A 13,629-nucleotide genomic window follows, 5' to 3' on the forward strand; every position below is an offset into this window, starting at 1 on the left:
TGTGTGTGTGTGTGTGTGTGTGTGTGTGTATACACACACACCACATCTTCTTGATCCATTCATCAGGTGATGGACATTTAGGCTCTTTCCATGATTTGGCTATTGTAGAAAGTGCCGCTATGAACATTGGGGTACATGTGCTCCTATGCATCAGAACTTCTGTATCCCTTGGGTAAATCCCTAGCAGTGCTATTGCTGGGTCATAGGGGAGTTCTACTGATAGTTTTTTGAGGAACCTCCTCACTATTTTCTAATCAAAACCACACTGGGATACCACCTCACTCCAGTCAGAGTGGCTAAAATGAACAAATCAAGAGACTATAGATGCTGAGGAGGATGTGGAGAAACGGGCACCCTCCTACACTGTTGGTGGGAATGTAAACTAGTGCAGCCGCTCTGGAAAATTCATTTATTTAATAAGCTTCCTTTAGTATATTTTAAAGTAATTCTAAGCTTTGTAGGAATAGGCTTACCATATAATTTAATACATCAGGTTATTTTGTAGAGTAAAAAGGAATAATATTAATGGTCACAATTGCTCATGTAATAAGCAAAAATGTACAAACATCTTATGTAGAAGATGCAAAAGGTGAGCTTAGGGGGAATGCATTTCTTTTCCTGGAGTAACTCACCTGCTTGATAGGTTGAAATAGCCAGACCAAATCCCAAGCAAGTGAAGTGAATTATGCAGTTGTAAGATAGAATCCTGTCTTTACTGGGACACCTGGGTGGTTCAGTCGGTTAAACATCCAACTTCAGCCTCAGTCATGATCCCTCTGTTCATGAGTTCAAGCCCCCTGTCAGGCTCTGTGCTGATAGCTCAGAGCCTGGAACCTGCTTCTGATTGTGTCTCCCTCTCTCTCTGCCCCTCCCCCACCCACACTCTGTCTCTGTCTCTCTGTCTCTGTCTCACTCTCTCTCTGAAGAATAAACATTTAAAAAAAGTATCCTGTCTTTACTTAAAATTCCATTTGTCTTTTTTTTTTTTTTTTGGTTGCATCACTAAATTCTACACCTGAAGCCAATATTAAACTGTATGTTAACTAACTGGAATACCTTAAAACAAACTTGGAAAAATAAATAAATTTCTGGTTGTTGTTCTGGTGGAATTTGTATTTTTAAAATATCGTGTAAAAATCTTATTATCTTCATTGCTGAGTTGTTTGCACACAAGGTGAGTAACTCATTTGCCTCACTCTACGTCCTGATTCTGGGTTGAAACCATTCAATATTTATCAACGTTATAGGCAGCAATAAAGAAAACATACCAGCTGAGGTGTAAGTGGCTGTGACATTTCTATTGACTTAAATATATAGATGGGGAAAAAAGAATTAAATAATATTGAGGACAAAGACTAAGCCAGAGCAATACAAATAGTGACTATCACTAGCTTGACACACACTGGACTTCAATCATTGTTGTTGTATTTTTAATAAATGAAATATTGCATTAATAAATTATTTCAATTTCACCATTTTTCTTGTTATATTTTTAAGGTGGCTGAGTTACTTCTTACAGAAATAATGACAATTTCATAAAAAGTGAATTCGAAGGACTATATTTACATATGTTCTCAGTATTTCTGTAATCAGAAAAAATATATAGAAGATATTTTTAAAAATAGATTTACTTTAAATTATATGTCTATTTTCTTTTAAAATTTTTAATGTTTATTTATTTTGAAAGAGACAGAGCATAAGTGGAAGAGGGGCAGAGAAAGAGCGAGACACAAAATCCAAAGCAGGCTCTAGGCTCAGAGATGTCAGTAAGAGCCCAATGCAGGACTTGAACCCATGAATTGTGAGATCATGACCTGAGCTTAACTGACTGAGCCACCCTGGTATCCCTTTTTGTTTTCTTATTTTGTTTTATTTTCAACTAATTTGCCTATATGCCTCTATACTTAAAGCTTACCATTAACCCTTTCCAAGAATTGAAGCTTATTTTTAATACTTTTTTTCAAATAGATAAGATAAGATACAATACGATACAGTTTCCTTCTTTATACTACATGGAACTTTTCAAAGTTTCAAATCAATTGCATGAAATAAGAGTTTCAAGAGGTTGAGGACAAAAAGAGGAATGAATAGTTAATTTCTTTATTTGACAAATATTTTTTGAGTTCCTACTATGTAACAGACACCATTCCAGGAAGTGTAATGGACTTTAAAAATAGATACAGAAGGTCCTGGCACTCACGTTGATGACATGCAGAGAAGCAAAATAAATTTCAGAAAGAAAATGGAAGTCAGTCATTTAAATTTAGTTTCAAATATGGAAATATTACATAAATGCTCTCTACTTTTAAAAATATACAAAAAATAAATATATAAAATACAAATAAAAAATTAAAACTGGCACTTCCTAATTGATTCAGTCACCCCATCTTCCTTAATTCTGCAAAAACGTCTATCAAAATCCTGGAAGGTACAACTTACCTGCTTTTGTAGGCGGCATTAGCTTCAACAGACTCATCTCAAACAAGAGCAAGGGTATTTTAATCCCAATTTTACATATAACCAAAGAGCTAGTTTACATATAGTCTTAGAGCTTGCTTTGCTTAACTAATTTGTACATCATAAAATCTAGCTTTTACTTAGACTCTTTAAGCTTCCTTTATCTTAAAAGGTAAGAACTATACCGATTTTTTAAGAACTCAAGTTTCTGTTGCTAATTGATTTCTTGATTTTGAAAAAAAAAAAGAATGTATCCTTTTTATGAAGGATGTAGTGGGTAACAGACTGTATTTCCCATCTTTATTTGCAACTAATAGATACTTTAAGGCACCCACCTGTTGGGGGGTTTATTTCAGGCTCCTTCCTGCCCTTAGTCCTTTCTCCTATAGCAAACAGTCCTATAACAGCACCCAGGCTAGTCACCTTGTGTGACAGAGATATTCCGCCTCTATTTTAATAACTCCTTGTCTCTTTTTAGTTTATTCAATTACCATGCTCTGCAAATTTTTGGTTTCCTATGTCACACCCATGCTTAAAAGCCACTCTTTTGCAAATATTTTACCCAATATTTATTACTGCATTACTTATAATTGCCCAGATATGGAAGCAGGTCAAGTGCCCACCAATAGATGAATGGATAAAGATGTCATTACACACACACACACACACACACACACACACACACACATGCACACAGTGGAATATTACTCAGCCATAGAAAAAAATGTAATCTTTCCATTTGCAGCAACATGGAAGGACATAGAATATATAATTTTAAGTGAAATAAGCCTGTCAGACAAAGACAAATACCACATAATTTCACCCATATGTGGAATTTAATAAACCAAAAAAAAAAAAATGAACAAAGGAAAAAGAGACAAACAACGGAAACTCCAGACACTTAAACATAGTGAACAAACTGGTGGTTCCCAGACAGGAGATGGGTGGAGAGATGGGTGACACAGGTGAAGGGGATTATCTTGATGAGCACTGGAAAATGTATACAACTACTGACTCTTTAAATTTTTTTATATTTCTAAGACAGAGAAACAGAGCATGAGTGAGGTAGTACAGAGAAAGGGGAAGACACAGAATCTGAAGCAGGCTCCAGGTTCTGAGCTGTCAACCCAAAGTCTGAGATGAGGCGTGAACTCACAGACTGTGAAGTCATGACCTGAACCGAAGTCAGACACTTAACGGACTGACACACCCAGGTGCCCCAGGTGTGAGCTCTTTAAACCTATGGAGATCTTTATCTCCTTAACTCTCCCAGAAATACTTCCATTTATCTCACTATTAAAATTTAATTTTGAACGTCCAGGAAATTAATTTTCATTACATTGATTCAAGGCAGTTCATCAGACAGGTAATGAGAGTGCCTCGTATTCTTCTTACGCTTGATAATTTGATTCTATAGTCAGTGGATTCATTTTGGACTCACACAAAAGACCAGGTTAGAAATTTGGCCATATGGTCTGGAGTAAGGTAATTAACTTGTCTGGCAGTTTTTCCCTTTCTAACATGGGCTTTCCCAACATCAATGTTCCATAGTTGTGTAAGTTGTGTAATCGGGTACAAAATATGCAACAGGGATTAATTATTTACTCTTTCACATTGCTTCTCTTCCTATCATTATGTACAGACTAGGTACCCAATATATAATGGGGAAAATATCAGCAAAAGTACACTAAAATGTTAATAGATAAAAAACATATGCTATTAAAACCTATATCAAACAGAATCCTATTACTAGTAAAGTCTTTTACACATATAAAAGAGAAATAATGATAATTTATAGTATTATTTAGTGCTTACCATACTCTACTGCCAATTCTAAATCTTCTACATGTTAACTGTTAACCCTAAAAGGCCCAGTGGTCCTTTTATTATCTCTATTTGCAAAAAGGAAACCAAGTCTCCACAATTTGGGTAAAATATGGATGGATCTTGAAGACTAATTTTAAGCATATTTTAATGATTTTTATCATCTGGATACTGGTAATTTGGTTGTCAAGTTCAAATTATTCTTAGAATTATTCCTGGGGCATATTACCTTTTTCTGTTTGTTTGTTATTTCTTTCTGTAACCAAGTTGCCTCACTCAGAAAATCAAGGTCAAATTAACTTTTTAACAACAGCTCCAAAGTTTTCTCCTAGCACCAGTACCCAGTCTTGAATGAACTATTTATATGTCCTTTCTATCTAGTTGTTCACTCTTGTTCTTACTCGTTCTCATCAGATTTGTTCCACATTGATGTCCAGAATCCTCTGAAATTAAGGTTTTCAAAATCATAACAAATCCTACTCTTAATTACTACCTGTACGTACAGTACATAGCATAACATAAATAAGCAAAGGAGGTGAGGGAGTACTGTATCTCCACTCTCGTGCATTGTTTGCATTATTTTTAACTTGTACCTCTTCCTTCTTAATTTTTCTTTCTTGTGTCTAAAATTCAAATTGCTCACTTGATTTATCTATGAATTCTTATTACTTTTATCAGATACACTTTATATATTACATGAATGTTATTATTCCCTTCATGAATTTCCTAAAAAATCATTTAGAAAAATTTAGAAAATATTCTGTTTCCGAAAAAAAAAAGGAAAAGGCTGCTTCATTTTGACATCTGTTGAGGGATATAATAACAATCATTCACTGAATTCAGTACTAATGTAACAGAAAGTTGCTATATAAAATATTTACAAAACTTGAAGAAACGAGGGAAAAATGCCTATAAAATACTTGTATGTAATTTTCTCTATACTATTGATAAAATTTCAATTTATGCTATATATAAATAAGCTTTTTAAAATTTGAAAAGCATGACTATTTATCATAAGTTTGTTGCATTTTTACTTACCAAGTGATTTTCTCATGGATAAATTTCTTTATCTCTGAATAAAAGGTGGCATTTGGTGTTTTCAATGTAATCAAAATAAATGCTTAACTTGGCTGCTGAAGATTAATGAATTTTAATACACAAACAGACCATGTAAGTCCCATTTCTGGGACTTTCCTAATTCCCATACAAAGAGAAACATTTTCTCCTAATTTTTTAAATAAAAGGAAATAAGATCATCATTGGCATTTATGTTGAAAAATATTTTTGTGTGTTTTCTATTCAAAAGGTGCCTATTCATTGGTTTCAGCATTGGATGTGTATACATAATTCTGTTTAATTTCTGACTGTTATTTAAAGGAAGTTACCTGGGAGATTATAACCCCAGGTCTCCCTCTCACTTTTTCTATGGGATGAGACATTTCCCAAAAGAAAAGTTGGCCAATGTACAGCTGAAACGGTTTACTTCTTCTTCAGTCCTTAAAAATAGTTATGCCAAGATTAAGAACTATTTATACCCTGAGGAGTTTGAGTACAAATCAAGAATTCACTTCTACTCAATATTGATAGACCATAAATCATTGTTTTCTTTTGAAACAAATTCTGAGGAAACAGTAGAGAATAATCTCTCAACAGAGATTAAACTAGAAAAATGCCGAAGAAGCCTAAGACCAGGTGTTGAAGTCTGCTTTAGTGCAGAATAAATTGATGGAACAGTCAGTGGCAAGCTTCTTGTGTCCTACTGAACATTCCATCAGCCTACTTCTTCTGCTAGCCCCCACTTCGGCACACTTTCCACAGATTTAATTCTGAGACCAGGTGTAAATTTGTAATACTTTCTCCCACAAATACCGCAAGAATTTGTGTTTAAAAAAACTTAGATAGTCCCTTAAAATAAATAAGGGATTTTTGTAATCCAGGCAGTCAATTAAAATGACATATACAATGGAAAACATAGTCAAAATAGCTAGAATAGGCTGCATAACTAAACTAAGGTTAAGTTACACATAATAGTACCATTGACACTTGTGCATCCTGGGCTTTAACTGTGTGAGTTCACTTATATGAGTATAATATAAAAGTATAAATTATTTCATGCATATAATATGAGTATAACAATAAGTTTAATATAGTGCTATAAGTGTATTCTCTCTCCCTTAGGATTTCTCTTAACTAGCTTATTTTATTGTAATTATACAGTATATAACACATATAACATGTGTAACATACAAAATACATGTTAATTGACTTCATGTTATTGGTTAGGCTTCCAGTCAACAGTAGGCTAACAGTAATTAAGTTTGAGGACCTGTGGTCAGAAGTTATATACATCCTTAATCCCCACATTATTCTAGGGTCAACTGTAGATTATGCAAAGCATAACTGGGCACTTTCTGGGTGAACAATATGCATGAAGAATTGAGGCAGACTAAATATGTCTGAAGATTATGCATTGATTATGGTCAGCACTGGAGAAGAAGAGTATGTTGACTAATTTAGAAAAAGAAAAAAAAAAGCGAGGAATTTGGTTGTATCAAAGCAACCGTGCCTGAATAACGTTGAAAACCATATAAGCTGGTTATTCCTATTTGTAGAAAAAAAAAAAACTTAGTTGTTAAGTGGAAGAAGATATGTTAGTAATTTGAGAGAAAGCTTTTATAATATAATGCTTCTGCTGTAACAATTTTCACCTATGTTTGAAGAGAAAATTTTTCTTATTTTCCACAAACAACATTGATGTATTGGTATTCACAATGCCTGTGGAGCTTGAATGATGAGTGGCATGGGTAGTAAAAATTACAAGGATTGCGAAATGGGTTGCCTTCTGTTGTGGGTATCAAAAGCCAATATAAAGGGTAGAGTAGCTATTACTTGGCCTACACACTTTATCAGGATGAGAGATTTTGCCACTCTGATCTCCAGAAGACAAAACACAGTCCCTGGGGAAAATGAAGTCCTGTGTTTGATCATCAGCACAGCAGAGCTGTAGAGGGAACAGAAAAATATGGCCTCTAAAGTCTCTTAAGTCAACAACAGATCCTTAAAAAGGAAAATGAAACTGAAATCTAATATAGTGATGTTTGGGGTTGAATCTGAGAATTTTGAGCACCCAAATGCCTGAAACCTCTCTACAAACAGAATCTGCTTCTTACTCCTTTCCAGAGTAGAATAGATTCCAGTGGCCTAGAGATTATATAATAACCTCACCTGAGTTATTTCCTGGCACTATGATGTTTATTTCCTTAAGGTCTGATAGGCTCAGGAAACTTTGATGTGATTCCTGTGATTTCATCTCCTTTCTCTCAGTGCGCATGTAGCTTCACAAGGAGTTGGCTGAAGAGGAAATATATGATTCTATCTGCTTATATTTAGTTCTCCATGGAAATCTGGCACCAAATGAAATGGAATGCTATAGCATTAAGACCCTCCAAATGAATGTCCCAAGAATGATAGGGGTTAAGGGAAACCTTCTTAGTTGGAAAAACCTCAGCCAGTGCATCTTGTCGTCCACTTTGTACAGACCAAGAGGTGACTAGAGGCATAGATCTGTTCCAATGCATGCCAGTTGCTAATGGCTTTACTGGTGTTTAGAGATTTATAAAGCATGAGTAGAAGATATGAATACATGTGTAGACCTCTTGGACAAAATGTGAGTCATACAAATGCTCACTACATGGTGTCTACTGTAGAGGAACTTCTCAATGATTATAGACAAGATTATATGTTTCATAGATATCAGCCATCTTCTTTTCCCAGCAACTCAAGTTCAAGCTCTTTGGTCTAGGTCTAAAGTGGCCACTGTGGCCTAGAAAGTACCCCTATGAATGCTATTGTTAAGGATGAGCAATATGAAATTTACCTCATGAAGGTTCATCTGGCTTCTGCGACTACTTTGTAGTTATGACTACGTAAGACAACACCAAATTTAGTGTTGTAAAACAACCAATTTATTATGCGCTTGGACTCTTGGATAAGGAATTTAGACAGTTTGGCTGGGCTCCATGATGTCTTGGGTCTCAGCTGAGAAAACTCAAAGGCTGCGGGTGCTCACTAGACAGCAGCTGAGGTCATCTGGGGCCATCTTGACTTACATGTCTGGCAGTTGACACTGGCTGTGGGCTCAGACATCAGACAAGCTGTTGGCCATAAATTCCACATATGGTCTCTCCATATGGACTAGATAGGAAATGTTGTTGTGGCCATTTTTAGAAGTTACTGTCTGTCACACCAAAATTGAGAACTCACCATGTGCATTCTTCAGGGAGACTACTCAATTACTCTGTCTTGTGGTAGCAAGTCTATTACAATGAAAGATTTCAATCATGGAACAAATAGAATTTGTCTTCACATAAATAGACACTTATTCTTAGTCTTTCTTGTTTATAATGCTTGTACCAGCAGTACAATCCATCAACTTATGGAATGTCTTATTCACTACCATATTATTTTGCTTAGGATTGATTCTAATCAAGTAACTTATTTCAGAGTAAAAGAAGCATGGTAAGGGCACCTGGGTGGCTCAGTCAGTTAAGTGTCTGACTTCAGATCAGGTCATGATCTCACAGTCCATGAGTTCAAGCCTCATGTCGGGCTCTGTGCTGACAGCTCAGATTCTGGGACCTGCCTCAGATTCTGTGTCTCCCTGTCTCTCTGCCCCTTCCCTGTCCTCTCTCTCTCTTTCTCTCTCTCTCTCTTTGTCTCTCTCTGTCTCTCTATCAAAATAATAAAAATAAACATTACAAAAAATTTTTTAAAAACATGGTCATGGACATATACACAGAAGTTCACTGATCCTACTACACCCTCTGTTATAGACTGAATTGTGTTTTGAAAATTCATATGTTGAATCTTTAAACCCAATCTCAGAATGTGATTATTTACATATAAGTTCTTTAAAGAGGCAATTAAGTTAAAATGAGGCCTTTAGGGTGGGCCCTAATCCAATCTGATGGGTATCCTTATAAGAGAAAATTTGGACACCCAGAATAAGTACCAGGAATATGTGGTCACAGAGAGAAGATCATGTGAGGACACAGAGAGAAGACAGTCATCTATAAGCCAAGGACACAGATCTTTGGAGAAACTAAACCTGCCAGGACTTTAACCTTGGACTTCCAGACTCTAGGACTGACCAAAAATATATTCTTTTTGTTTAACGCACACTGTGATATTTTGCTATGGTAGCCCTAGCACACCCCATTTCTCTTAAGTAACTGATTAGAAGCAATGAAGAAATGGCTTACTGAACAGAGTGCCGATTCAGAAACAGCACCCTGAAAAGCTAGAATTATATCATTAAGGATGTGTTAACCAATATATGATTTTATTTAATCCATAGTCATCAAAAAACAGTTATAGAGTTTTATGGAATAAAAGAATGTATACACAAGGACCTCCTTTACTATTACACTAACATCATTTGTAGAATTTTTGCTTCCTGTGCCAACATTTTTCAGCTCAGCCAGATTGTAAATTTTATTTCTAGAGGTTATGCTTTCATAAGGGAACACAACAATTTTTTATTGAATTGGAAAATGAAGTCGTCACCTGGAGATTTGGGGCTCCTCCTGCCTCTACTAAACCAAAAGACAAAAAGGGGCTGAAGCGATTAGTATTGAGGAGGAGATCGGATTTGTTTCACACAATGGCACATAGATGACCAGTATCTGGAACCCAGGGCATCTCTTAAAATTTACATAACTAATAAGACAAAAATTAATTTAAAACAAAGAAAAAGAAAAATAACAAGATATTAAAGATACAGAATATCAGGAATGAAGATTTGGTTCACTTTAGTAGATAATGAACCTCAATAATAAAGGTTAGCCTGAAATGAAGGGAAAGAATGAGTAGGAAGGACAAGAAATAAAGGTATAAAAGTTAAATAAAATCTGATGACCAATTTTAGAAACAAAGACAGTTGGAGCAATTAGCAATGTATTGAGAAATTTTACAATCTACTTTTAGTGTTACAGAATTTTCAAAGGGAATTTTAACCTGACCTAGAAAGGAAACTAACATTGAGATTAACTTTGTCCAGAATGTTGAGAATGTTATGTTTCCTTTTTGGAAGGAAGAGAGTGAGACTACCTTAGTAGCAGTCTTTTGTTCAATAAAAATATAAATTTAAGCTCCTTTTATAAAAAGTTCAAATACCATACAAAAGAATGTTTATGAATGCCATACAGCTCATGTACCCCTTAGCTCAAAAACCTTCCTTTATATGCTCTCCTCTGAGATGCCAGGAGTAAAATCTACCAATATTTTTTATCTACCCGGAGGCTTCCTATTAGTTTTTGTCAATAGGAGCAAACTTTAGTGGCAGTGGAAGTCAAGAGGAGCGAAGAAAAGACATCATTACATGTTCACAATAAACTATCATATTAAGGAGAACTTGGGACAGGTATTCGAAGAGAATGGAGGAAGAATGGATCGAAAAAATAAATGAAAATTGTCCAATCATTAATAATATTGTATTGGTTTTGTATGATGACAGATGGTAATTAGATTTACTTTGGGGATCATTTTAAAATGTATAAAACATTGAATCATCGTGATGTACACCTGAAATGAATAGCATATTGTATGTCAATAATACTTAAATAAAAACAAGGAAAAATAAGAAAAATCCTAAAAAATAAAAATTGTCCAATCAGAAGAAGTCTCAAATATGTTAAAATTTCTGAGCTCCAACCTGAGGCTGGCTTTGCAGTCACTATATATTCTCTGTACATCATTTCTTATTAATTCTAGGGTCAAGGTGGAGCCCTAAAGTGAAATTCTAGAACGCTTTTCATAGAAATTACTCCCTTTCCAAAAACAATGAAACCACATTTTCCTCATGGCATTCTTCATCTCCATGTTTCTCAGTGTGTAGATCAGAGGGTTGAACATGGGGGCGATGATGGTGTAGAAAAGAGCAAACACTTTGTCTTCTGGAAAAGTCGTGGCTGGTCTGATATAAATGAAGAGAACAGGCACAAAGAACAGAACAACAACTGTGATGTGGGAACTACAGGTGGAAAGAGCTTTGGTGCGGCTCTCTGCAGGGTAAGCCCTGATGTTGTATAATATCAGAAAATAGGACACCATCAGAATCACAAAAGTCAGTAAAGCAATTAGACCTGAATTAACAATTACCAAGAGACCAATTCTGTATGTGTCAGTGCAGGCCAGTTTCAGTAAAGGATAGACGTCACAGAAGTAGTGATCTATCTCATTGGGGCCACAGAAGGGTAAGAAGATGGTGAGAAGGAACTGGCTGGCAGAGTGTATAAGTGCCCCAGCACAGCAGGCTGTGATGATTGTGTTACACTTCTGTCTGCTCATGATGACTGTGTAGTGCAGGGGCCTGCAGATGGCCACATAGCGGTCGTAGGCCATCCCTGTGAGGATGAAGATCTCAATGCCTCCAAGGAAGTGGAGGATAAAGAGCTGGGTCATGCAGCTACTATAGGAAATGGTCTTCTTCTCTGCCAGCAAATCAATCATAAGTTTGGGTGTCACTGTTGATGTGTAGCTAAGGTCAGAAAGTGAGAGACAATTAAGGAAGAAATACATGGGTTGGTTAATGAGTGGACTACATGTGATAGAAATCATTATGAGCAGATTTCCCATCCAAATAGCAAGGTAGCAAAATAAAAATAATATAAAACAGATGATTTCAACGTTCTTGTTTTGAGATAGTCCCAAGAGAATAAACACAGTGATGTTATTTCTATTTCCCATGATCCAGTGCGGTAAAAATGTGTATCAGCCACCTGAGAAGACATAACACACAAGTCAGTGTCCGAAATGTGCAGGAGAATATGGATGATGGCACTAATATCATGAAGGTATATTCAATGGCTATGATCCCAGTGTTTGTAAAAATAAAATCTAATATGTAGTATTGTTTTCTGATTAACCTCATGACGATTTCCATAGGTCAGTCTTTCAGTACATGTTCAATCTTGACATTAATAAAAATGAGTACATTTAATCAGCAAATTTTTAAAAGGTTTAAAAATTAAGAGTAGTAGCCAAATGTTTTCCAAATCTAAAGGAATATACAACTAAGTTTTTGGAAAGGACATGTCTCTGGGTTTTTACAAACTCAGTTTTGTTAAAGATGCAAGTATAAGTCATCAAAGTTTTTGTTAAATGATATAGAAGCAAACGTAAAGCTTGACAGTGGCCACTAGTAAAATTTATGCTTCCCCAAAATAGTTTCAGAATGAGGTAGAAAATAAAACTAAAGATTATACATGATACATACATTTTTACAAAGTGGAAAACCAAATAAAAGTCTTTGCAGGAGGCCTCTGAATTGGTTTGAATAATTTTTTGATTGCTTGTTTATCTTTTTCTTAGTGATTTGTGACAGTAAAATGATGGTATTTTATATCAAAAGTATATTTCTATAGGCACATCAATAAAATCATATAATTAAATGAAACACAGAATAAAATAAAGTTAAAACTAAAAAGAAGAGAAGGCAGCTTTACCTTTAGGGTTTTGCTCTTGACTCAGTGTATTGTAATTTGCAAGTTAATTTCTTCACAGTAGTTTGAATTATAGTATGAATTTCTTTTTCGTAATTGTCCAATGCATATCTTTTGCCAAAGAATCTTGATGCTACATAATTCAAAGAAAACACTTATGGAAACGGTTTATATGAAGACAAACAGTTGAGACCCAGGCTCCATTGTTAACTATACTAGTGTGTGAATTTATTTACCAATCAATTTTTTTAACTTAAATTATCTCCCTTATGAAATAAGGAAATCTGACTGAACTTTGCCACAAAATGGTTTAGAAATTCAAACAATCAAAATATGACTCTTGCTTTATTAAGCATGAGTACTAATTGCTGAGATTTTATCATATCAATGTTATTTTATTATATCAATGTCACAAATCAGTAAAGTTGTCAACAATTAAGTTCCATAAATATGACTCCCCTGTAGAAAATGAATGTTCTTTGAGAGACAGACAGAGCCAGCATGATCAGGAGAGATCAGAGAGAGAGGAAGATACAGAATAGGAAGCAGGCTCCAGGCTCTGAGCTAGCTGTCAGCACAGAACCCCATGCAGGGGTCTAACCCATAAACTGAGATCCTGACCTGAGCTGAAGCTGGACGCTTAACTGACTGAGCCACCTGGTGCCCCAAAAATGAATTATTTAGAGTAGTAAAATAACTTTGCGATCTTTACTAACCAAATCACTTGGTTTTAAACAGAAGGGATTTAAAATAAAAGCATATAGAAAATACAGGGGTGCCTGGCTGGCTCAGTTGGTAGAGCATGCACCTCTTGGTCTTGGAGTTGTAAGTTCAAGCTCCATCTTGG

General features: G+C 35.3%; 2 protein-coding genes across 2 annotated transcripts in view; both read right to left on the reverse strand.

Annotated features, from left to right (window-relative positions):
- Positions 1-11,033, reverse strand: part of LOC115272448 (olfactory receptor 4P4-like) — an 11,928-nt gene extending 895 nt beyond the window's left edge. Inside the window, exons 1-2 of the mRNA XM_029915522.1 lie at positions 10,994-11,033; positions 2,440-2,476 (exon numbers count right to left, since the gene is read on the reverse strand). Coding sequence (XP_029771382.1) covers positions 2,440-2,476; positions 10,994-11,033 — 77 coding nt within the window. The remainder of the gene's footprint in view (positions 1-2,439; positions 2,477-10,993) is intronic.
- Positions 11,034-11,067: 34 nt separating this feature from the next.
- Positions 11,068-12,027, reverse strand: LOC115272449 (olfactory receptor 4P4-like). The gene has a single exon (XM_029915523.1). It carries the CDS (start codon positions 12,025-12,027, stop codon positions 11,068-11,070), a length of 960 nt encoding a protein of 319 aa, XP_029771383.1.
- Between the last annotated feature and the right edge of the window lie 1,602 nt (positions 12,028-13,629).

The sequence above is a fragment of the Suricata suricatta genome, chromosome 11 (genome assembly GCF_006229205.1).
Source record: "Suricata suricatta isolate VVHF042 chromosome 11, meerkat_22Aug2017_6uvM2_HiC, whole genome shotgun sequence".
NCBI classification, from domain to species: domain Eukaryota; kingdom Metazoa; phylum Chordata; class Mammalia; order Carnivora; family Herpestidae; genus Suricata; species Suricata suricatta.

Bases quoted from the DNA above. Each gene is read 5' to 3' on its own strand.
- LOC115272449 (XM_029915523.1), bottom strand. From the start codon at position 12,027: ATGGGAAATAGAAATAACATCACTGTGTTTATTCTCTTGGGACTATCT.